The sequence below is a fragment of the Heterodontus francisci genome, chromosome 17, assembly GCF_036365525.1.
Source record: "Heterodontus francisci isolate sHetFra1 chromosome 17, sHetFra1.hap1, whole genome shotgun sequence".
Taxonomy (NCBI): Eukaryota; Metazoa; Chordata; class Chondrichthyes; order Heterodontiformes; family Heterodontidae; genus Heterodontus; species Heterodontus francisci.
In genome coordinates this window covers 94,099,227-94,125,495 of record NC_090387.1, presented here as the reverse complement: position 1 = coordinate 94,125,495, position 26,269 = coordinate 94,099,227, and the positions used below count along the sequence as shown (strand labels likewise).

Here is a 26,269-nt window from a genome sequence, read left to right as displayed (position 1 = left end):
CCCTGGCTGATTTCCCCCCCTCTCTCTAACCCAGGTGTCACAGGTCAGTGATCTGGAGAAGTAACCCTGGCTGATTTCCCCCTCTTTGTAACCCGGGGATCACTGAACAGTGATCAGGAGCAGGAACCCTGGCTGATTTCCCCCTCTCTCTCTAACCCAGGGGTCACTGGACAGTGATCTGGAGAAGTAACCCTGGCTGATTTCCCCCTCTCTCTAACCCAGAGGTCACTGGACAGTGATCAGGAGCAGGAACCCTGGCTGATTTCCCCCTCTCTCTAACCCAGGGGTCACTGGACAGTGATCAGGAGCAGGAACACTGGCTGATTTCCCCCTCTCTCTAATCCAGGGGTCACTGGACAGTGATCAGGAGCAGGAACCCTGGCTGATTTCCCCCTCTCTCTAATCCAGGGGTCACTGGACAGTGATCAGGAGCAGGAACCCAGGCTGTTTTTCCCTCTCTCTCTAACCCAGGGGTCACTGGACAGTGATCAGGAGCAGGAACCCAGGCTGATTTCCCCCTCTCTCTAACCCAGGTGACCCTGGACAGTGATCAGGAGCAGGAACACTGGCTGATTTCCCCCTTTCTCTCACCCAGGGGTCACTGGACTGTGATCAGGAGCAGGAACCCTGGCTGCTTTCCCCTCTCTCTCTAACCCAATGGTCACTGGACAGTGATCAGGAGCAGGAAGCCAGGCTGATTTCCCACTCTCTCTAATCCAGGGGTCACTGGACAGTGATCAGGAGCAGGAAGCCAGGCTGATTTCCCCCTCTCTCTAACCCAGGAGTCACTGGACAGTGATCAGGATCTGGAAACCTGGCTGAGTTCCCCCTCTCTCTAACCCAGGGATCATTGGACAGTGATCAGGAGCAGGAACCCTGGCTGATTTCCCCCTCTCTCTAACCCAGGGGTCACTGGAAAGTGATCAGGATCTGGAACCCTGGCTGATTTCCCCTCTCTCTTTAACGCAAGAGTCACTGGACATTGATCAGTAGCCGGAACCCCGGCTGATTTCCCCCTCTTTGTAACCCAGGGATCACTGAACAGTGATCAGGAGCAGGAACCCTGGCTGATTTCCGCTCCACTCTCACCCAGGGGTCACTGGACAGTGATCAGGAGCAGGAACCCTGGCTGATTTCCCCTGGGGAAAAGGTTAGGGTGGATATGCGTGGAACGTTCTTTATGCAGAGGGTGGTGGGTGCCTGGAATGCGTTCCCAGCAGAGGTGGTAGACCCGGGCACTGTAGCGTCTTTTCAGATGTATCGAGACAGAGACATGAATGGGCAGGAAGCAAAGAGAGACAGACCCTTAGAAAATAGGCGACATGTTTAGATAGAGGATCTGGATCGGCGCAGGCTTGGAGGGCCGAAGGGCCTGTTACTGTGCTGTAATTTTCTTTGTTCTTTGTTCTTTGTTTTGTTTGTCACTGGACAGTGAACAGGAGCAGGAAGCCTGGCTGATTTCCCCACTCTCTCTAACGCTGAGGTCACTGGACAGTGATCAGGAGCAGGAACCCTGGCTGATTTCCCCACTCTCTCAAACCCAGGGGTCACTGCACATTGATCAGGAGCAGGAACCCTGGCTGATTTCCCCACTCTCTCTAACACAGGGGTCACTGGACAGTGATCAGGAGCAGGAATCCTGGCTGATTTCCCCCTGTTTCTAACCCAGGGATCACTGAACAGTGATCAGGAGCAGCAACCCTGGCTGCTTTCCCCTCTCTCTCTAACCCAGGGATCACTGGACAGCGATCAGGAGCAGGAACCCTGGCTGATTTCCCCCTCTCTCTAACCCAGGAGTCACTGAACAGTGATCAGGAGCAGGAACCCTGGCTGATTTCCCCACTCTCTCTAACCCAGGGGGTCACTGGACAGTGATCAGGAGCAGGAACCCTGGCTGATTTCCCCACTCTCTGTAACCCAGGGGTCACTGGACAGTGATCAGGAGCAGGAACCCTGGCTGATTTCCCCACTCTCTCTAACCCAGGGGTCACTGGACAGTGATCAGGAGCAGGAACCCTGGCTGATTTCCCCCTCTCTCTAACCCAGTGGTCACTGGACAGTGATCAGGAGCAGGAACCCTGGCTGATTTCCCCTGTCTCTCTAACCCAGGGGTCAATGGACAGTGATCAGGAGCAGGAACCCTAGCTGATTTCCCCTCCACTCTAACCCAGGGATCAAAGGACAGTGATCAGGAGCAGGGACCATGGCTGATTTCCCCACTCTATCTAACCCAGGGGTCACTGGACACTGATCAGGAGCAGGAACCCTGGCTGATTTCCCCCCCTCTCTATCCCAGGAGTCACTGGACAGTGATCAGGAGCAGGAACCCTGGCTGATTTCCCCCCTCTCTCTAACCCAGGAGTCACTGGACAGTGATCAGGAGCAGGAACACTGGCTGATTTCCCCTTCTCTGTAACTCACGGATCACTGGACAGTGATCAGGAGCAGGAACGCTGGTTGATTTCCCCACTCTCTCTTACCCAGGGGGTCACTGAACAGTGATCAGGAGCAGGAACCTGGCCGATTTATTCACTCTCTCTAACGCAGGGGTCACTGGACAGTGATCAGGAGCAGGAAACCTGGCTGATGTCCCCACTCTCTCTAACCCAGGGGTCACTGGACAGCGATCAGGAGCAGGAACCCTCGCTGATTTCCCCTTCTCTCCAACGCAGGGATCACTGATCAGTGATCAGAAGCAGGAACCCTGGCTGATTTCCCCTCCTCTGCAACTCACGGATCACTGGCCTGTGATCAGGAGCAGGAACCCTGGCTGATTTCCCCACTCTCTCTAACCCACGGGTCACTGGACAGTGATCAGGAGCAGGAAACCTGGCTGAGTTACCCCTCTCTCTAACACAGGAGTCACTGAACAGTGATCAGGAGCAGGAAACCTGGCTGATTTCCCCCTCTCTCGAACCCGGGGATCACTGAACAGTGATCAGGAGCAGGAACCCTGGCTGATTTCCCCACTCTCTCTAACCCAGTGGTCACTGGACAGTGATCAGGAGCAGGAACCCTGGCTCATTTCCGCTCCAGTCTAACCCAGGGGTAACTGGACAGTGATCAGGAACAGGAAACCAGGCTGATTTCCCCACTCTCTCTAACCCAGTGCTCACTGGACATTAATCAGGAGCAGGAACCCTGTCTCATTTCCGCTCCACTCTAACCCAGGAGTCACTGGACAGTGATCAGGAGCAGGAACGCTGGTTGATTTCCCCACTCTCTCTTACCCAGGGGGTCACTGAACAGTGATCAGGAGCAGGAACCTGGCCGATTTATTCACTCTCTCTAACCCAGGGGTCACTGGACAGTGATCAGGAGCAGGAAACCTGGCTGATGTCCCCACTCTATCTAACCCAGGGGTCACTGGACAGCGATCAGGAGCAGGAACCCTGGCTGATTTCCCCTTCTCTACAACGCAGGGATCACTGGACGGTGATCAGGAGCAGGAACCCTGGCTGATTTCCCCCTCTCTCTCGAACCCAGGGGTCACTGGACAGTGATCAGGAGAAGTAACCCTGGCTGATTTCCCCCTCTCTCTAACCCAGGAGTCACTGTACAGTGATCAGGAGCAGGAAGCCAGGCTGATTTCCACCTCTCTCTAACCCAGGGGTCACCGGACAGTGATCAGGAGCAGGATACCTGGCTGATTTCCCCCTCTCTCTAATCCAGGGATCACTGGACAGTGATCAGGAGCAGGAACCCTGGCTGATTTCCCCTCTCTCTCTAACCCAGGAGTCACTGGACAGTGATCAGGAACAGGAACCCTGGCTGATTTCCCCCCCTCTCTCTAACCCAGGTGTCACTGGTCATTGATCAGTAGCAGGAACCCTGGCTGATTTCCCCCTCTTTGTAACCCGGGGATCACTGAACAGTGATCAGGAGCAGGAACCCTGGCTGATTTCCCCCTCTCTCTCTAACCCAGGGGTCACTGGACAGTGATCTGGAGAAGTAACCCTGGCTGATTTCCCCCTCTCTCTAACCCAGAGGTCACTGGACAGTGATCAGGAGCAGGAACCCTGGCTGATTTCCCCCTCTCTCTAACCCAGAGGTCACTGGACAGTGATCAGGAGCAGGAACACTGGCTGATTTCCCCCTCTCTCTAATCCAGGGGTCACTGGACAGTGATCAGGAGCAGGAACCCTGGCTGATTTCCCCCTCTCTCTAATCCAGGGGTCACTGGACAGTGATCAGGAGCAGGAACCCAGGCTGTTTTTCCCTCTCTCTCTAACCCAGGGGTCACTGGACAGTGATCAGGAGCAGGAACCCAGGCTGATTTCCCCCTCTCTCTAACCCAGGTGACCCTGGACAGTGATCAGGAGCAGGAACACTGGCTGATTTCCCCCTTTCTCTCACCCAGGGGTCACTGGACTGTGATCAGGAGCAGGAACCCTGGCTGCTTTCCCCTCTCTCTCTAACCCAATGGTCACTGGACAGTGATCAGGAGCAGGAAGCCAGGCTGATTTCCCACTCTCTCTAATCCAGGGGTCACTGGACAGTGATCAGGAGCAGGAAGCCAGGCTGATTTCCCCCTCTCTCTAACCCAGGAGTCACTGGACAGTGATCAGGATCTGGAAACCTGGCTGAGTTCCCCCTCTCTCTAACCCAGGGATCACTGGACAGTGATCAGGAGCAGGAACCCTGGCTGATTTCCCCCTCTCTCTAACCCAGGGGTCACTGGAAAGTGATCAGGATCTGGAACCCTGGCTGATTTCCCCTCTCTCTTTAACGCAAGAGTCACTGGACATTGATCAGTAGCCGGAACCCCGGCTGATTTCCCCCTCTTTGTAACCCAGGGATCACTGAACAGTGATCAGGAGCAGGAACCCTACTGATTTTCCCACTCTCTCTAACCCAGTGGTCACTGGACAGTGATCAGGAGCAGGAACCCTGGCTGATTTCCGCTCCACTCTCACCCAGGGGTCACTGGACAGTGATCAGGAGCAGGAACCCTGGCTGATTTCCCCTGGGGAAAAGGTTAGGGTGGATATGCGTGGAACGTTCTTTATGCAGAGGGTGGTGGGTGCCTGGAATGCGTTCCCAGCAGAGGTGGTAGACCCGGGCACTGTAGCGTCTTTTCAGATGTATCGAGACAGATACATGAATGGGCAGGAAGCAAAGAGAGACAGACCCTTAGAAAATAGGCGACATGTTTAGATAGAGGATCTGGATCGGCGCAGGCTTGGAGGGCCGAAGGGCCTGTTACTGTGCTGTAATTTTCTTTGTTCTTTGTTCTTTGTTTTGTTTGTCACTGGACAGTGAACAGGAGCAGGAAGCCTGGCTGATTTCCCCACTCTCTCTAACGCTGAGGTCACTGGACAGTGATCAAGAGCAGGAACCCAGGCTGATTTCCACACTCACTCTAACCCAGGGGGTCACTGGACATTGATCAGGAGCAGGAACCCTGGCTGATTTCCCCACTCTCTCAAACCCAGGGGTCACTGCACATTGATCAGGAGCAGGAACCCTGGCTGATTTCCCCACTCTCTCTAACACAGGGGTCACTGGACAGTGATCAGGAGCAGGAATCCTGGCTGATTTCCCCCTGTCTCTAACCCAGGGATCACTGAACAGTGATCAGGAGCAGCAACCCTGGCTGCTTTCCCCTCTCTCTCTAACCCAGGGATCACTGGACAGCGATCAGGAGCAGGAACCCTGGCTGATTTCCCCCTCTCTCTAACCCAGGAGTCACTGAACAGTGATCAGGAGCAGGAACCCTGGCTGATTTCCCCACTCTCTCTAACCCAGGGGGTCACTGGACAGTGATCAGGAGCAGGAACCCTGGCTGATTTCCCCACTCTCTGTAACCCAGGGGTCACTGGACAGTGATCAGGAGCAGGAACCCTGGCTGATTTCCCCACTCTCTCTAACCCAGGGGTCACTGGACAGTGATCAGGAGCAGGAACCCTGGCTGATTTCCCCCTCTCTCTAACCCAGTGGTCACTGGACAGTGATCAGGAGCAGGAACCCTGGCTGATTTCCCCTGTCTCTCTAACCCAGGGGTCAATGGACAGTGATCAGGAGCAGGAACCCTAGCTGATTTCCCCTCCACTCTAACCCAGGGATCAAAGGACAGTGATCAGGAGCAGGGACCATGGCTGATTTCCCCACTCTATCTAACCCAGGGGTCACTGGACACTGATCAGGAGCAGGAACCCTGGCTGATTTCCCCCCCTCTCTATCCCAGGAGTCACTGGACAGTGATCAGGAGCAGGAACCCTGGCTGATTTCCCCCCTCTCTCTAACCCAGGAGTCACTGGACAGTGATCAGGAGCAGGAACACTGGCTGATTTCCCCTTCTCTGTAACTCACGGATCACTGGACAGTGATCAGGAGCAGGAACGCTGGTTGATTTCCCCACTCTCTCTTACCCAGGGGGTCACTGAACAGTGATCAGGAGCAGGAACCTGGCCGATTTATTCACTCTCTCTAACGCAGGGGTCACTGGACAGTGATCAGGAGCAGGAAACCTGGCTGATGTCCCCACTCTCTCTAACCCAGGGGTCACTGGACAGCGATCAGGAGCAGGAACCCTCGCTGATTTCCCCTTCTCTCCAACGCAGGGATCACTGATCAGTGATCAGAAGCAGGAACCCTGGCTGATTTCCCCTCCTCTGCAACTCACGGATCACTGGCCTGTGATCAGGAGCAGGAACCCTGGCTGATTTCCCCCTCTCTCTAACCCACGGGTCACTGGACAGTGATCAGGAGCAGGAAACCTGGCTGAGTTCCCCCTCTCTCTAACACAGGAGTCACTGAACAGTGATCAGGAGCAGGAAACCTGGCTGATTTCCCCCTCTCTCGAACCCGGGGATCACTGAACAGTGATCAGGAGCAGGAACCCTGGCTGATTTCCCCACTCTCTCTAACCCAGTGGTCACTGGACAGTGATCAGGAGCAGGAACCCTGGCTGATTTCCCCACTCTCTCTAACCCAGTGGTCACTGGACAGTGATCAGGAGCAGGAACCCTGGCTCATTTCCCCACTCTCTCGAACCCAGTGGTCACTGGACAGTAATCAGGAGCAGGAACCCTGGCTGATTTCCCCACTCTCTCTAACCCAGTGGTCACTGGACAGTGATCAGGAGCAGGAACCCTGGCTCATTTCCGCTCCAGTCTAACCCAGGGGTAACTGGACAGTGATCAGGAAGAGGAAACCAGGCTGATTTCCCCACTCTCTCTAACCCAGTGGTCACTGGACAGTAATCAGGAGCAGGAACCCTGTGTCATTTCCGCTCCACTCTAACCCAGGAGTCACTGGACAGTGATCAGGAGCAGGAACGCTGGTTGATTTCCCCACTCTCTCTTACCCAGGGGGTCACTGAACAGTGATCAGGAGCAGGAACCTGGCCGATTTATTCACTCTCTCTAACCCAGGGGTCACTGGACAGTGATCAGGAGCAGGAAACCTGGCTGATGTCCCCACTCTCTCTAACCCAGGGGTCACTGGACAGCGATCAGGAGCAGGAGCCCTGGCTGATTTCCCCTTCTCTCCAACGCAGGGATCACTGGACAGTGATCAGGAGCAGGAACCCTGGCTGATTTCCCCTTCTCTCTAACCCAGGGGTCACTGGACAGTGATCAGGAGCAGGAACCCTGGCTGATTTCCCCCTCTCTCTCGAACCCAGGGGTCACTGGACAGTGATCAGGAGAAGTAACCCTGGCTGATTTCCCCCTCTCTCTAACCCAGGAGTCACTGTACAGTGATCAGGAGCAGGAAGCCAGGCTGATTTCCACCTCTCTCTAACCCAGGGGTCACCGGACAGTGATCAGGAGCAGGAAACCTGGCTGATTTCCCCCTCTCTCTAATCCAGGGATCACTGGACAGTGATCAGGAGCAGGAACCCTGGCTGATTTCCCCTCTCTCTCTAACCCAGGAGTCACTGGACAGTGATCAGGAACAGGAACCCTGGCTGATTTCCCCCCCTCTCTCTAACCCAGGTGTCACTGGTCAGTGATCAGTAGCAGGAACCCTGGCTGATTTCCCCCTCTTTGTAACCCGGGGATCACTGAACAGTGATCAGGAGCAGGAACCCTGGCTGATTTCCCCCTCTCTCTCTAACCCAGGGGTCACTGGACAGTGATCTGGAGAAGTAACCCTGGCTGATTTCCCCCTCTCTCTAACCCAGGGGTCACTGGACAGTGATCAGGAGCATGAACCCAGGCTGATTTACCCACTCTCTCTTACCCAGGGGGAGCTGGACAGTGATCAGGAGCAGGAACCCTGGCTGATTTCCCCATCTCTCTAACCCAGGGGTCACTGGACAGTGATCAGGAGCAGGAACACTGGCTGATTTCCCCACTCTCTCTAACCCAGGGGTCACTGTACAGTGATCAGGAGCAGGAACCCTGGCTGATTTCCCACTCTCTCTAACCCAGGGGTCACTGGACAGTGATCAGGAGCAGGAACCCTGGCTGATTTCCCCTCCTCTGCAACTCAGGGATCACGGGACAGTGATCAGGAGCAGGAACCCTGGCTGATTTCCCCACTCTCTCTAACACAGGGGTCCCTGGAGAGTGACCAGGAGCAGGAACCGTGGCTGATTTCCCCACTCTCTCTAACCCAGGTGTCACTGGACAGTGATCTGTTGCAGGAACCCTGGCTGAATTCCCCACTCTCTCTAACCCAAGGATCACTGGACAGTGATCAGGAGCAGGAACCCTGGCTGATATTCCCCCTTTCTCTAACCCAGGGATCACTGGACAGTGATCAGGAGCTGGGTCCTTCCTGCTATGTGTGAGACTAGGTACCGCACCAGGAAGGACATTCATTGGTTGATCTGACCTTGAAAGGCAGACTTGACACCTGGACAATTACACAATCAAACAATCTGAATTGAAATGAAACTTGTCCAAAACTGACGAAGCCTCGATGTGTACCTGCAGTATCAGTGGGTCTGATACAGGACATGTCCAGGAGAAGGAGTCCAAGAGCAAGGTAACTCTTCATGTCTTGGAGCTGTTGACACTTCAGATGAGGAGCAGCAGTGAGGGAGACAGAGGTGAACAGTGGCTCAGGAGCAGCTCATAATTTATACTGAGTCAGAGAGAGGGCAGGAGGGAGCTGCTGAAGTATAACAATAACTTTCCCTTCCTGGCTGTATCTGGAGCAGGAATGTGACTGTGATCCTGCTGTGTAATTACATTGGAAAACTTTCAAGTCAGGATACAATGCAGGACTGATTTACTGCATTCCAGCACTAAAGCCACAAAGCTGATTAATTGAATTCCCACTCTTGGTAAAGTCTCTGAATGAAAGGCAGAGTCATCAGGCCTGCCAGAAGGGGGCCCAATGTGGAATGTGAAGCTGTGCAGGAGTTTGGTTTTCCTTGAACAGTCTGTCCTCATACTGACTGTTCCCACGGAGATGGAGCTTAGGGCCTACTACCCAAATGCACCATCAGATTAATCACCAAGGATAACACTGGCACTGGATTGTGGAGCATCGAGAAGAGGAGAGAAAATTAGAGAAACTGAGCTACAACAACATGCATTTATGTAATACCTTGTTAAGCAAGTTAACAACAATTATATAAATAATCACCCTATATCTAAGGAGTTTATTTTAAGTTTTGAATTAAAGTGAAGGGATTGCTGTGACCACAGTCTGCAATTCCTGCCCCATGTGGGAACGTCAGGATACTGCATGTGTCCTGGAGGATTGTCTGTGCAGGAAGTACCTCCAGCTGCTCGTACTGCCACTGAGGGGTTCTGAGCTGGAGGGGCAACTGGATTCACTACAGAGTAATAAAAGCAAAATACTGCGGATGCTGGAAATCTGAAATAAAAACAAGAAATGCTGGAAATACTCAGCAGGTCTGGCAGCATCTGTCGAGAGAGAAGCAGAGTTAACGTTTCAGGTCAGTGACCCTTCATCAGAACAGTTCATGGTGTCATGAATCAGTCCTATCTGTTCCCTGCAACCTCCTCTGGAATTCTTCCCACCTGACTGGAAGTCAAGACTATCAAGCAGGCTGAGTTCTAGGCTGGGAACCTGTCAAGACCTCCGGCCCCGCAACCCTCCGAGAGCTTTGCGCTCCTCCAATTCTGGCCTCTTGCCCATCCTGAGCTTTCATCACCACCCCCCCCCCCCCCACCCCATTGGCGGCTATGCCTTTGGCTGCCTTGGCCCTAAGCTCTGGAATCCCCCCCCGGAATCTCCCCTCTTCTCTACTTCTCTTGCCTCCATTCAGACACCACTTAAACCCTACATCTTTGACCAAGCTTTTGGCCGCCTCTCCTAATATCTACTTATTTATCTCGCTGTCAATTTTTGTTTGATTACAGTCTTGTGAAGCGTCTTGGGTTGTTGCACTACATCAAAGGTATCATACAAGTTGTTGTAGGTTGCAACATTAATAAAGCCTCCTCTCTCCTCTTTTCCCTGTCTTTTTCTTCTTTTCCTCTCCCCACTTCTTTGTCTTTCCCTTCGCTCTCTTTCATCAATTGCTAGGGCAGTGGGATTTAGGAGGGCTTCTTGCCATCCATCAAGGGTTAATGCTGACAGCTGCACGTTAACTGTTGTCTGTGTAAACAGGGAGCAAGAGAACTGGCCATAGTTGAATCCTGTTAGACAACACCACAATTGACGTCCTCAGAGCGCTTCAGAGGAACGTTCCTTTCTAATGGATACCCCTGACTGTGCATACCACAATTATAGTGCAGAAAGCCTCCCTCTTTACACAGTCGAACAACAACCACTTGCATTTATAAAGCACCTTTAATGTAGCGGAACATCCCAGGGCACTTCACAGGAGCATTATCAAACAAAATTGGATGCCGAGCCACATAATATATTAGGACAGCTGAACAAAAGTTTGGTTAAAGACAACATTTTAAGGAGCTCCTTTAAGGGGGAGAGAGAAGGAGAGAGGCGGCTGGAGTTTGGGGAGGGAGTTCCAGAGCTTGGGGCCCAGGCGGCTGAAGGCACGGCCGCAAATGGTGGAATGAAGGAAATTGGGGCCGCGCGAGAGGCCAAATTTGGAAGAGTGCCGAGATCTCGGAGGATTGGGGGGCTGGAGGGGGTTGCAGAGATGGGGAGGGGTGAGGGAATGAAAGGGTTTGGAAACAGGAATTAGAATGTTAAAATCGAGACTTTGCTGGACTGGGAGCCAATGAAGGAACACTGAGCTCAGGGGTGATGGGTGAATGCGACTTGACGCAAGTTAGGATATGGACGGCAGAGTTTTGTATGAATAGCACAATTATATCGAAGCAAACAGCAGAGTAAAAGGCTGAATCCTGGCGCTGGGGCATAAGCTGTAAAGAAACTGTTGAGGTTGAACTTAATGATCCCAAGACACTATTAGAAGAAGTTCTCCTCAGTATGCTGGTCAATATTTATCCCTCACCTAATATCACGTAGGAACAGATTATCTGGTCAATATCATATTGCTGTTTATGGGAACTTCTTGTGCTCAAATTGGCATTTCCCACATTTACTACACTACATTTCAAAAGTATCTTATTGACTATTGCTTATGATTACATTACACAGGATATACAGCAAAGAAGCAGACCACTCGGCCCATTTATGCTCCGCTCGAGCCTCCATCCGTCTTTCCTCATCCAACTTATGAATATAACTCTCTATTCCCTCCTCCCTCATATGCTTGTCTAGCTTCCCCTTAAATGCATCTGTACTATTCGCTACAACTTCTTCCTGTGGTAGTAAGTTCCACATGTCTCTCTATACCCCTGCATTTTTTTTTTGGCACCCTCCCCCAGTACTTCTAACATGGCGACCAGAATTGTACACAATACTCCAGGTATGGCCTGATCAATGTTCAATACAAGTCTAACATAACTTCTTTACTTTTCAATTCTATCCCTGTAGAAATAAACCCTAGTGCTTAGTTTGCTTTTTGTATGGCCTCGTTAACCTGTAATGCAATCTTTAGTTATTTGTCTATTGTACTCCCCTTTTGCTCCTCTACCCAATTTAGATTCTTACTTTCTAAGTAATAGGCAACTTCCTTATTTTTCTTGCCAAAATGTCACACCTCACATTTAACTGCGTTGAAATTCATCTGTCAATTATATACCCATTCTGCAAGTTTATTAATATGTTCTTGTAATTTGTTGGAGTTGTCCTCAGTATTGACTATCCCTCCCAATTTGATGCCATCCACAAATTTAGAAGTTTTGTTTCTGATTCCAAAGTCTAAATCATTACTATAAATTGTGAACAACAGAGGTCCCAGCACTGGTCCTTGTGGAATGCCACTTCCTATTTTCTGCAACTCTGAATATCTCTTTACCCCGAATCTTTGCTTTCTGTCTTGCAGCTAGTGAGCAATTCGTTCTGCTACTTGTTCCCAGACTCTGCATTCTTTAACCTTATTCATTACTCCAATATGTGGTCCCTTATTGAAGGCCTTTTGGAAATGTAGATATATTATACCTACTGTATTACCCTTGTCTACTCTGTTACCTCTTCAAAAACATTCAACAAGGTTGGTCAAGCAAGACTTTCCCTTTTGAAATCCATACTGATAATTCATTATTATATTTTTGATTTCTATCTTCTATCCTTAAGTCTAAATTCCATTACTAATCCTACCATTGATGTTAAACTGATTACTTTATAGTTCCTCGGACATGTTCTATTTATAGTGGCGCAGTGGTTAGCACTGCAGCCTCACAGCTCCAGCGACCTGGGTTCAATTCTGGGTATTACCTGTGCGGAGTTTGCAAGTTCTCCCTGTGTCTGTGTGGGTTTCCTCCGGGCGCTCTGGTTTCCTCCCACAGTCAAAAGACTTGCAGGTTGATAGGTAAATTGGCCATTATAAATTGCCCCTAGTATTGGTCGGTGATCGGGGAATATAGGGACAGGTGAGGATGTGGTAGGAATATGGGATTAGTGTAGGATTAGTATACATGGGTGGTTAATGGTCGGCACAGACTCGGTGGGCCGAAGGGCCTGTTTCGGTGCTCTATCTCTAAATCAAAAAAAAAAATCAAAGCTCCACTTCATGCAGTGAGACACCGTCTCTGGTTTCCTGTCTGAAACTCTGTCCACCACTCCAACCACCCAACCCATGTAACCGATCCCTGCCCTTGTTAATATCCAGAGTCTATTTGGTTGGAGTTAAGGAACAATAAAAGGAGCTATTTTGTTACTTGATGTATTTTATAGGCTTCCAAATACTGGGAAGAAGATAAAGATGCAGATTTGCAAAGAAATTACTGAGAGGTACAATAACTATAGAGTAGTGATAACTACGCAATATTGAATAGAGCAGTGAGTGTGTTCGGGCAGAGAAGGAGAGGAATTTCTGAAGTGTGTTGAGAATTTTCTTGATCTGTGCATTTCCTGCTGAATGAGGATAGAGGCATTGCTGGATCTAGTTCTGAGGTATGAAGTGAATCAAGTGGAGAATGTCACAATTGGGGAGTATCTCGGGAATAGTGATCATTGTATTGTAAGGTTTAGATTAGTTATGGAAAAGGACAAGGTACAATCTAGAACACAAATACTTTACTGGAGGAGGGCTAATTCCAGCTGAATTAAGGAAGATCTGATTTGGGTAAATTGGAATCAAAGATTGGCAGGTGAAACTGTAATGGAACATTAAAGAGAAGAACATTTGGGTGCAGTCGAGGTAAATTCCCACAAAGGCAACAAGGAGGGCAACCAAAGCCAGAGCTCCCTGGATAACAAAGAAGTTGGAGAATAGAATTAAGCCAAAAAAAAGGTGCATATGATAGATGTCAGCTTGATAATACAAGGGAGAACCAGGCTGAATATAGGGGAAGTGAAAAAGGAAATAAGAGGGGCATAGAGAGAGTACAAGAATAGACAGGAGGTGAAGGTAACAGAGAATCCAAAGGTCTTCTATAGATATATTAACAGTAAAAGGGTTGTCAGAAGAGCAGTGGGGCTAACTAGGGACCAAAATGGAGATCTATTGGTGGAGGCAGAGGGTATGGCTGAGGGACTAAATGAGTACTTTACATCCATGTTTACCAAGAGGACTTTGCTAAAGCTGTGGCAAATGAGGAGGTTGCTGGGATACTGGACGAGATAAAAATAGATAAAGAGGAGGCTCTAGAATGGCTGCCAGTATTTAAAAATGGATAAATTGCCCAGTCCAGATGGGATGTAAGGGTAGAAATTGTCTAGCTGCTGGCCACAGACTTCCAATCCTCCTTAGATACAGAGTGATCTCAAAGGACGAGAGAATTGTAAATGTTATACCTTTGTTCAAAAAAGGGGAGAGGGATAAACCTGACAATTACAGGCCAGTCAGTTTAACGTTCATGGTGGGGAAGCATTCAGAAACAATAAACAGCTGCTTGAACAAGCATGGACAATTAAAGGAGACCAGCATGGATTTGCTGAGGGCAAATTGTGTTTGACTAACCTGATTGAGTGATTTGATGAGTTAACAGAGATGTGTATATGGAGCAGTGAATACAATATAATAAATTGAATGAAGTACATGTAAATCGCTGCTTCACCTGGAAGGAGGGTTTGGGGCCCCATGGATGGTGAGGAGAGAGGAGGTAAAATGGCAGGTATTACACCTCCTGTAATTGCATGGGAAGGGGAGGTGGGTGTAGGGATGATTGAGAAATGGGCCAGGGTGTCAAGGAGGGATTGGTCCCTTCGGAATGCTGAAAGGGGAGGGGGGGGAAGATGTGTTTGGTGGTGGCATCACGCTGGAGGTGGCAGAAATGGCGGAGGATGATCCATGTGAATGATTGTCATGGGTGTGATCTTTGTACAATAAGTGTTTAGGACAGAGTTGCAAGAATAACTACGGGTGGACTTGATCATCCACACAGATGGGAACCTGCTCTCCTGAGTGATCGTTGGGGTGAGTGTTTGCAATTAAGGAGAGTCAAAGGGAACAATGTATGTGGGTACTGATTGAAACTGAAGGGAGTTAGAGAACAGTGTATGTGGGAATAGCAAGCTATTTTAAAGGGAACAGTGTACTATCATTTGGATGTTATCTATGGTGCAATAAATAGTTAAAACAGTTGCTTGGTAGTACAGAATTTGAATATTGCTGAAAAAAAAAACATGTTGCCAAAACTTGTCATCTTGCACTCATCAGGACCAATGCAAGAATGCCAAATTTCAAACAATCTACAGGAGAAAAGGATGCTGAGTGTTAGTATATCTTGTGTTCGTTTGAAATTTGGCATTCTTGCATTTGTCCTGATGAGTGCAAGACAAAAAGCTTCAGCAACATGCCTCTCTTTTCAGCAATATAAATAGCTAAAAGAATACGGAGTTCTGAGCCTTGACCATTTTCCCCATCCAGATGGGTTCAGGTCAGATTTTCGAGGGTTTTTTTCATTCTTTCATGAGGTGTGGGCACACTGGCAAGGCCAGCATTTGATGCCCCCGATAACTGAGTCACTTGCTAGGCCATTTCAGAGGGCATTTAAGAGTCAACCACATTACTGTGGGTCTGGAGTCACATGTAGGCCAGACCAGGTAAGGACAGCAGATTTCCTTCCCTAAAGGACATTAGTGAACCAGATGTGTTTTTTTTACAACAATCAATGGTAGTTTCATGGCACCATTACTGAGACTAGTTTTCAATACCAGATTATTATTAATTAACTAAATTTATTAATTAATTGAATTTAAATTCCACCAGCTGCTGTGGTGTGATTTGAACCCGTGCCCCCAGAGCATTAGCCTGGATCTCCAGTGACATTACCACTACACCACCATCTCATATAAGAGGGGAGGTGCAGGTTCTCCTACCTACAGCTTTAGTGGTGCCCAACATGGGGCCGGATAGGGGAAAATGGAAGTGAGGGTAGAACAGTATTTGGGTAAAACATTTATAAGAGGGATGGGTGCGAGTCATTGCAGCTGTGTCTGATCCACTGAAAGAAGCTGAGGAATGGGAGGAAACTCCCCTGGCCAAGAGGAAGTCAAAATGGTTACACCATGTGTGGTCGTTGGCATATAAGCAAAAAAAGTTAGTGCAGGAACACCAGCGATATGAAGAAAGGATGCAGAAATAGCGCGATTTATGAAAGAATTGTCAGAGGCTAGACAGGAAAGAAAGAACATTTGAACATACAAAAATAAAAGGTGGAGATAAGGGGCAGCTACCCAGAAGTACAGGCAGGTGATTTGCAACACCAGTGGAGACAACTGCAGGAAGAAAAGTGGATAGTGAAGGGGAAGAAAATGGTCATGTATCTCAGGAATGTAATGACTTAAAGGTGGCTTCCTGGGTGCTGAGAGAGCAGTACAAGGAACTCAAGAGCTGTGTTGATCATTTAGCACGTGAGGAAGAAATCGAACGGCTCCAGCACAAACCACAGAGACACATACATATTGTCTGTGCTCTGGCAGGGACCATGGAAGAAGGGAATGTATTAGATAAATGGTGGGAGAAGGCAGAAAAGGAAGTTGTGAAAAGTGAAGAGAAAGGTGGTGGTAATATCGGCGTTGTGTAATGTGCCTGGTACAGCACACGAAAATGACACCAGTAGCTGGGGGAAACCCAGCTGGAGTTATGTGGAATTGTGATGAAACTTATACACCCTCATAATTAAGGGAAGCAGCAAGGGATTTAGGAACTCTCAGACGGGAAGGAGATGTGAAATGTCACTTTTTGCGTTTTGAGATGATGGCTGCGATGCAAGGTTTCGACGAATCCGAGAAAAAGGGGTATTTGCTTTTTAGTCTGAATGGGGCAGTCCTAGCTGAGCTCCCACACAACACTAAGTATGCCTGACCGGCGGTAACTTTGTATAATATTATTATTTTTTTATTTATTTAGAGATACAGCACTGAAACAGGCCCTTTGGCCCACCGAGTCTGTGCCGACCAACAACCACCCATTTATACTAACCCTGCAGTAATCCCATATTCCCTACCACCTACCTACACTAGGGGCAATTTACAATGGCCAATTTACCTATCAACCTGCAAGTCTTTGGCTGTGGGAGGAAACCAGAGCACCCGGCGAAAACCAACGCGGTCACAGGGAGAACTTGCAAACTCCGCACAGGCAGTACCCAGAATCGAACCCGGGTCGCTGGAGCTGTGAGGCTGCAGTGCTAACCACTGTGCCACTGTGCCGCCCTAGTGGGTATACACATTCGAGAAGCTTGTGGGTAGGGAAGGGATGATCCATTTATGATCATGGCACAAACTATGCAGAGAGAGGAGGAACACCCAAGGAGGTGAGTTGGATTGGAATCAACTGGCAGGAGACGATCTCCGCCGATGCTTAAGAGTTCTTATAGATCACACGGAAACAGTTACCAATACAGTCACGTAGGACAAGTAGGATAGGAACAAGGTAGAAAGGGGGAAGAAAGGAAAAGTGCAGGAGATGAAACCCCAGGTAACTCCAGACCCGGCCCCTAAACAGAACCAGGGGAGACAGTGGAGATATAAAGGAGCAAGATCTGTGGGAAAAGAGAATGTCGGTAACCAGCCAGCTGGAGCTAGCAGGGATTGCTATAACTGCAGGAAATTCAGTCATCTAGCACGGGAGTGCTATGCGTCAAGGAATAAGGAAAGATTGAGAAAGAATCCTCAGGGTGGGGTATCTCAGGATTCAATGGTGTATCTGACCCATGCCTTGGAGAAGGTAATATGCCAGGCTGGAGGTAAATGTAATTCTACCAAGGGAGAAGATAGAGGAAACCTAAGCTGGAGTCCTCTGGGCAAAGAAGGGGCCATAACAGTCAACTGTCATCCTTGTGTCTACTCAGGTGTGACAGCCATGGAAGACCGACTGTAGATGTAATAGTAGAAGGAAAGAAAGGGGAATCCCTGGTAGATACAGGGGCGTCACATACTGTGGTCCACACAAAGGATCCGCGGAGGTCCAATTGGTCTAGAAGCAAACCCTACATTTTGGGAGGATTTACAGACATTACGCGGGCTGGCACAGTAACAAAACATCTTTACATACAAGTGGGGCCACTCGAAACAAAGTGGGTATACACATTAATGAATTGGGATGAGGAGAGAGGAGTATTGGGATCAGACTGTATGGAAGCAAATGGGTTAGTGATAGGTCTAATTAATCACTGTTTATGGGAGGGGAATGAAAGACAGTGGATTCTGCTGGATGGGCAAGGAAAGAAGTGTGTGGGTTCAGGAAAGGAGCTGAATACGATTGGAAGCTTTAATGTGAAAAGAAGCTTGGAGTGGAGTAAAGCCATTATAGAGCAGGAGAAGGGTGCATTTGCTCAACACAAACACAACTGCTGGAGAATTCCAGGAGTAGAGGTAGTAGTGGAAGGAGAGCCTATGAAAACCCCACAGAGGCAATATCATTTCCCTAAAGAAGTAGAGGGGATTTAGAGGAAACAGTAAAGTCCCTCATGGATCAAGGAGTCTTTAGAGCTCAGGCGACACAGGTAAATTCATTGATTTGGCCAGTTAAGAAAAGAGATAGATCATGGAGGATGACGATAGATTATAGGGTATTAAATAAAAACATTCTAGCATGTGACCCAATGGTCACTGCTGTTGCAGATTTGATTGGTAGTTTACCAAGTTCCAGGAAAGTATACACTGTATTGGATATTTCTAATGGGTTTTGCTCTATTCCGATGACGAAAGATCAGTACAAATTTGACGTCACCTTTAAGGGGCAGCAGTACATGTGGACATGTCTGCCACAAGGTTTCATAAAGTCCATCAATATTCCATCAGCAAATGGCTAAATCCTCCAGCAGGGACAAGCTGATCCAGTATGTCGATGATTTATTACTATTCACACAGACTCTTGAGGAACATAAGGGGCAGAATTTTACTAGCTCACCGCCAATGTCGCTGGTGAGCCCACACGCATGGGTTTTACTCTGCAGAGCCATTTACATGGCCAGAGTGGACCACCCCCAACCCCCACACCGATGTCATGGAGTTGGGACGGGGGGTGCATTATGTCCCCGGCACCACTGCACAGGCACCACTTTTAAAGGGCTTCAAGCCCTTCCATTGAATGTGAATTTTTAAAGTTGCAGGCAGTATAAATTTAATGTAAGACAGTTAATAAAATATTCAAGCCCCTCTCCCACCCCCCCGAAATAACTAAACAATTTATTACTTGTCCTCTACCCCACAAAAAACCTTACCTTGTGATCCTGACCTTCCCCCCCTAAAGTTTAAAAACTATGAACATCACCCTTTCCCACCACCCCCTAGACCAATTGAAAACATTTAACTCCACTTCCCCACAAACCCCCCACCCTGAAAACTTATCTGCTCCTCCCCCTCCCAACCAGTGTTCCATCTTGGATCTCCAAACGGAGATCCAAAGGTGTGGGAGTCCCGGCAACCGACTGGAATATGGCAGTGGGACGGCTTACGGGAGCAGGTATGTCATTAATTCATTAATTTACATTCAGTTAAATATTTATATCCTGCTCCCATCACCAAGTGGCGGGGGTAACGCCAGGAGGCCTTGCCATCACTGCCGGTAATATGGGGCAGGGCCTTCCCCACCACATTGGCATTGAGACCCATGGCCGGCCTCTCCGAAGGCATTTTTCGGGCCCCCCCACCACAACCCCTGATGTCAGGGGGCCAGTAAAGTTCAGCCCCATGGTGTTGCTGAAGGAGTTGTTGCAGCTGCTAATGTGATATGGGTTGATAAAAAGGCCCAGATAGGGCAAAAGGAGGTATAAGTTTTAGAGCTCACACTGAGACCAGGAGAGAGAGGCATAGATGAGGCAAAAAGTACAGCAGTTACCACGACCAGAGGATGTTTCAGCTTTAAGATCATTTTTAGGCCCGACGGGATATTGCCGTGAGTTTATCGAAAATTATGTAGGTCTAGCTAGACTGTTGTACACATTAACATGGAATTTAGCCAAATGGAGGTGGACAGAGAAATGCGAGAGGACTTTTTACACACTTAAAAAAAAGCTGCAAACAGCCCCAGCTTTGGGAAGAATCGACCCTTTGCAGAATTTCTGGCTAGACTATACAACTAGGAAGCTAGTTTAAGTGCAGTACTTTTACAAACAGCCCATGGGAAACTCAGACCAATAGCATATGCTTCTTGAACATTAACTCTGGTAAAAATGGCACAATCAACTTGTCAGAGATATCTTTTAGCTACCTATTGGATAGTTAAACACTTTGCTGTATTTACAGGAACTGCTGATAACAGAACACACTCCAACGAGATTATTGGTAGCCGGGAGAATTAAAGAAGGGACAGTGTCCAGCCCCATTGTTAATAGAGGGATTATGTTATTGGAGTCATATGATCTGAAGCTGGAACCATTGAACCACCCAACTCTTCATTCAGAGGAATTCTCCACCCCAGTGCACTGTGAAGACTCAGTCATTGAGTATGTTCAAGACAGAGATCGATAGATTTCTAGATATTAAAGATATCAAGGGCTATGGGGATAGTGCAGGAAAATGGTGTTGAGGAGGTAGATCAGCCATGATCTAGTTGAATGACAGAGCGGGCTTGAGGGGCCAAATGTCCTACTCTTGCTCCTAATTCCTATATTCCTCGCAGTAAATATGGAGTACATGGAAAAACGACATCATAGTACAGTCCAGGGGGTGTGAGAAATAGGAGGATTTAAGAAGGGCATTCACCCGCAAGGGAGAGATGTCTTTGTAGATTGATCCAGTTATATGGAAAAGGGAGAAAGGCAGACAGGATGTGGAATATGGGATCCAAGTAATGAGGTAGCCATGTCACTGAAATTACTGAATGATCTGAGTGCACAGCAAGCGGAGTTGGCTGTTGTAGCATCTATGTAAAATAAGCCAACCAACTGAGTTCCCACCACCATATACTGTCTGTTCAGATTCTATGTTTGTTTGTAATTCACTGATGGAGTTTCTAGCGATTTGGGAAAAGCGAGGATTTAAAACAACATATGGGAAACCACTCTTAATTGGCCCTGTGCTGAAGGTGATGCTGCAGGTGATCAGGAACAGTGAAGGGAAATATGACTGTTTTATACACAAAGTGAAGGCTCACTCTAAGGCAGAGCTGAGATGGGAAGGAAATGAGAAAACAGACATGCTAGCAAAGAAAGACACTATAGGAGGAGAGCATTGGGATCCCATGGAAGAAGTGGGAGAAATAACAATGAAGGCAGTGGCTAAGTCAGTGAGAGTGAATGATCTTATGGAAGTGAAAAAGCTGCATCTAGCACTCAGGGAGGTGTTAAACAAACTAGAAAAGGGGGAGACTGTTGAGGGACCCTATGGAAGACCTGAAATGGGAATTAAAGAAGGGATGTTATTTAAGAATGACAAATGGGTGGTGCCTACAGCCCAGAGGGAAGATTTTCTCCGATGAGTACATGGGGGACCAAGAGCAGGGCATCTTAGTGTAGAGGAAACATGGAAAAGTGTGAATGCGGTGAGATGGTGGCCTCATCAGAGAGAGGATGTGGAGTATTTTGACATAATTGTCTGATTTGTGCAGCCAATAATCCAGACTCACAGAGGAGAAAGGCACCTTTGGGGCACACCCAAAAATCAGAAGGGCCGTGGCTGTGAGAGTAGATAGATTTTATAGAACCTCTCGCAACTTCCAGCAGCTGGGACTATGGTAGCCGGAAAGGAGAGTTCAGGCCACAATCAGATCAGCCATGATCTTACCAAATGGCAGAGCAGACTCAAGGGGGCCGAATGGCCTACTCCTGCTCCTAATTCATAGGAACATAAAAGCAGGAGTAGGCTATTCAGCCCATCAAGCCTGATCCACCATTCAATACGATCATAGCTGATCATCCACTTCAATGCCTTTTTCCCAGACTATCCCCCTATCTCTTTATGTCATTGGTATCTAGAAATCTGTCAATTTCTGCTTTAAACTTACTCAATGACTGAGCTTCCACAGCCCTCTGGGATAGAGAATTCCAAAGATTCACAACCCTCTGAGTAAAGAAATTTCTCCTCATCTCGGTCCTAAGTGGCTTCCCCCCTTATTTTGAAATTGTGTCCCCTGGTTCTAGACTCCCCAACCAGGGGAAACATCTTACCCGCATCTACCCTGTCTATCCCTTTAAGTATTTTGTAGTTTTCAATGAGATCACCTCTCATTCTTTGAAACTCCAGAGAATACAGTTTTCCCAATCTCTCTTCATAGGACAGTCCCACCATCCCGGGAACCAGTCTGGTGAACCTTCGTTGCACTCCCTCTATGGCAATAATATCCTTCCTAAGGTAAGGGGACCAAAACTGCACACAGTACTCCAGGTGCAGTCTAACCAAGGTTCTATACAATTGAAGCAAGACTTTACTACTTCTGTACTCAAATCCTCTTGCGATAAAGGCTAAAATATCATTAGCCTTCGTAATTGCTTGCTGCACCTGCAGGTTAGCTTTCAGTGACTTATTGACAAGGATACTCAGGTCCTTTTGTACATCTACACTTTCTAATCTCTTATCATTTTATATATTCGTATGGTAGGAAATAAGTATTAATAAAAACAGAAAGTGCTGGAAATACTCAGCAGGTCTGGCAACATCAGTGGAGAGAGAAGCAGAGTTAACTTTTCGGGTCAGTGACCTTTTATCAGATGTTTCATCAGGAGTTCTGATGAAATGTCACTGACCTGAAACGTTAACTCTGCTTCTCTCTCCACAGATGTTGCCAGACCTGCTGAGTATTTCCAGCACTTTCTGTTTTTATTCCAGATTTCCAGCATCCGCAGTATTTTGCTTTTATTTTCGGGAATAATTACTGTTTAGTTCTGGTACATAACTTCACCAAATAGGTTGAGGCGTTTCCATGTAAGGCAGCGACCATCCTAACCACACGGAAAATCCCAGTGAAGGAGGTATTCTCTAGATGGGGACTTCCACGGATTGTGGAATGAAATCAGGGAAGCCACTTTACTGGACAAGTAATACAAGCAACTGTGAAACTGCTGGGTATTGAAGGAAAATGGCACATAAGCCATAATCGGCAGTCCTCGGGAGTGTATGAATAGAACCTGAAAAGAAAGACTTAGGAATGAACTGGATGAACAAAAGAAAACATGGGATGAGTGTTACCATTGATTTTGATGAATATTATGGGAAGTACTTCTCGTACAACAGGGTATTCACTTCATGAGTTGATGACGGGGAGACCCATGGGAATACCGATACACTTATATAGGGGTTCTGACTGAAAGAAAGGAGAAGGAAGTAGTTCGGGACAGATTTGTGAGAGACCTGTAGAAATAATTAGAGGATCTCTCTGTCGGCAAACTGCAGGGAATATCGGCAGAAAACATCAAACTAACAAAATGAATTTAAAACCACACATACCGCAGGAAAGGGACAATGGGGATCATGTGATGGTAAGGAATTATGCTCCAGTGGGAGTGTTTGAACTGCTGTATAAGGGACTGTATAATATAGTGGAAAGTGAGCCCAATGGTATAAGTAATACAACTACCCAAGAAGGCAAAGTGGTTCCACGCCAATCAAATGAAACTCTACAAACCGCAAAGGAAACAACAGAATGGACTGTTAAGAGTGTGGTAAAATGGTGAACCATGGAAGATGAGGGTGTACCTATGGTGAGGCAGCCATAGGGACAGCCACAAGGGCCACCAGTATCAGATCCAGCCCCTTGGAAAATGACATCAGGAGGTGCCCACAGGAGGTGCCCACAGGAGGGAGCCCACAGGGTACTAGCCCTGGAGGCTCGGAATATAAATGAGAAGTTATAAATGCCAAGGACATGCATGTAAAGTCTGCAAATAAATAAATTACTTATTTAACCAATCGGATCTGCGTAGCCTGGATAGTGTAGCGTGACCAAAGCAGAGAAAACCTTTGTTTAGTTTTATTTTACAAGGAAAAGGAGGAAGTGATGAAGAGTGTGTCAGTGCTTCTCTTTGGAATCATGTGGTGCAAAACTAGATTGATGTTCATCAACAGTCACTTACCCCAGGAAAACAGGCGAAGCTGAAAAATGTTCTAAGACACTGTATTTTACATGTCCGTTTGACAGTAACAACAGCTCTGAAAAAGAGGCGACAGGATGCAAAGTAGAGTTGATAAAGACAAAGGAAGGGAGATGAATTTGTGTAAAATGTAGCATTGAGTCACCTAGGGTTGGTAACAAGTCCACAATACCTAAATTACGTAATGCCACTGTAACGACCAGGTCAGAAGGGGTCTCGGGGTTCCCTCTCAGCCTTTGCCTGGTTTAACCGTAACAGGATTTAATTTTAAAACACCGTGTTTTTATCTCCCCCTTCAGTGAATCCTTGTTCACTTCTCCAATTATAAGGCCAAGAAATCAGGCAGGTTTCCTTAGATTTAAACAAGAAAGGTAAAAGTTTATTAATCTTAAACTCTAATCCGGTTAACGACTACGAATGTGCGACACGACCACACTAGCATACATACGTGATAAACACACATGCAGATAGAGGCAGAAAAAGTAGATGGAATAAAGGGGAAAAGTTTGAGGCAGTAGCTGGTCGTTACAGTCCCTTGAGTTCAATGTGGAATCTTTGGTTGCTGGTAAGTCTTGCAATTTGTTGGGGCCCAGTTCACACTTAAACTTGTTCCGATGTAGGAGTCTTTTCTCTCTTGAGGTTTACGTGTCTTCCTTGGGTCCGGTAGCCTGGGGAGAAAGTGAGAGAGAGCCAGTCAGGAGAGAGAGGCTTTCTTGTTCCTGGTTCCAGTTCAAACAGCCTTCTCATTCTTTGTCTGTGGCGCAATTCAAAAAACCCCAGGTTGCCCAGCAAGTCATGTGACTAGCTCCTTATTTGGAACAGTCTCTCCTGCAAGGTTGGTGGATTGTACCTTAGCTGTCTCTAAAATGCGCTTCCTTACACCTTCAATGTCTGGTGATCAAAATCTATTTGGGTGAATTGGAGCAGGGAATAGTCCTTTGTCTCCACAAGCAGTGTCTCTTAGTATGCAAATGTCCTTCCAGCCCAGTGTCTGGTGATCTTCAAACAAGTAATTTCTTCACTCCAGCAACAGTTTAAAATCAATGTTCGTTTGACAAAATTAATATGCCTCATTCTTGGCAGGTGGGGGTCTGCATGACACCACAAGTGTTACACTGCTCACACTTGCACTGGGAAAACCTAGGGTAGAAAGGCTAACTGTCGAACTGGCTGTATCTGTAAGATTGCACAAAACCAATCATTCTGTGAGTGCTGGTCTGGCGTACTGCTGGACAAATTGGAATAGGTGATACCAAGGCAGATATTACTGTGAATGTGGTGTATTTGAGAATAATGTAGCAGGAAAGAGTGTGAGTAGAGAAGAAGTAAATTAATCAAACCATAATAATGTATCAGTTAAAAACAGCACCAAAGAAAAGACCCAAATTAAGACAACAAAAACCTGCAGTGTGTCCAAAACAAATAGCAGCACCCAAAACTGGCCTGGTATTGTTTCCAACTGATCAGATTTTCAGTAATTTGGTTATTTTTGCCTGAACGTCAGGTTTGGGTCGATCTAGATCATCACAAATTTACTAACAAATTCTTCCATGTTGGAATGAGACAGTGGTTCTGATACATCAATACAAGTTTACTTTCCTAGGTGTAAGGGTTCTAGGATCCTATGTCCTACTGATGCCACATGAGATGGCTGGTTGTCTAACTGAGCGTATCAAATTATTTTACAGTTGTCTTTACACAATACATTCCATTCCCTCTATAAACAGAGTTAACAATTCCATGTCTTCTGGATGTAGATTGCATAGTACAGTTTGCCCTCCCAGAGAATCGACATGTTGATCCACCTGCCCAATAATATTTTATTTATTTATTTAATTTTTTTATTTAGAGATACAGCACTGAAACAGGCCCTCCGGCCCATCGAGTCTGTGCCGACCATCAACCACCCATTTATACTAATCCTACACTAATTCCATATTCCTACCACATCCCCACCTGTCCCTATATTTCCCTACCACCTACCTATACTAGAGGCAATTTATAATGGCCAATTTACCTATCAACCTGCAAGTCTTTGGCATGTGGGAGGAAACCCACGCAGACACAGGGGGAACTTGCAAACTCCACACGGGCAGTACCCGGAATTGAACCCGGGTCGCTGGAGCTGTGAGGCTGCGGTGCTAACCACTGCGCCATTGTATGTAAAATAGCATTAGTAAGTTTTGTTAAATGGAAGGTCATTACCAGGTCCTTGTGTGTTTGTTATTGTGTGAAATTATTGCTTTGCTGAGAGATACTTTTGATTTGCTGCTTAGCTTTCCTTCATTCACTATTTATTGTTACGAAGTCGAATCTATTATGAACCATTTCTGCCATATTGTCTCCCATTAGTATATCATGAATGAAACTCTTTCTTTTTCTCTTTC

The 26,269-nt window shown here is 47.5% G+C and overlaps 1 protein-coding gene across 4 annotated transcripts in view; it reads right to left on the bottom strand.

The window, feature by feature from the left end:
• Window positions 1–26,269, bottom strand: part of LOC137379292 (C-C motif chemokine 18-like) — a 391,661-nt gene that overhangs the window by 301,163 nt on the left and 64,229 nt on the right. The window contains exon 1 of one of the 4 annotated variants that reach the window (XM_068050026.1): window positions 8,880–8,964. The exons of the other annotated variants lie outside the window; for them this stretch is intronic. Coding sequence (XP_067906127.1) covers window positions 8,880–8,949 — 70 coding nt within the window. The 5' untranslated portion in view covers window positions 8,950–8,964. Of the gene's footprint in view, window positions 1–8,879; window positions 8,965–26,269 lie in introns of those variants that run through there. 4 annotated transcript variants of the gene reach the window in all.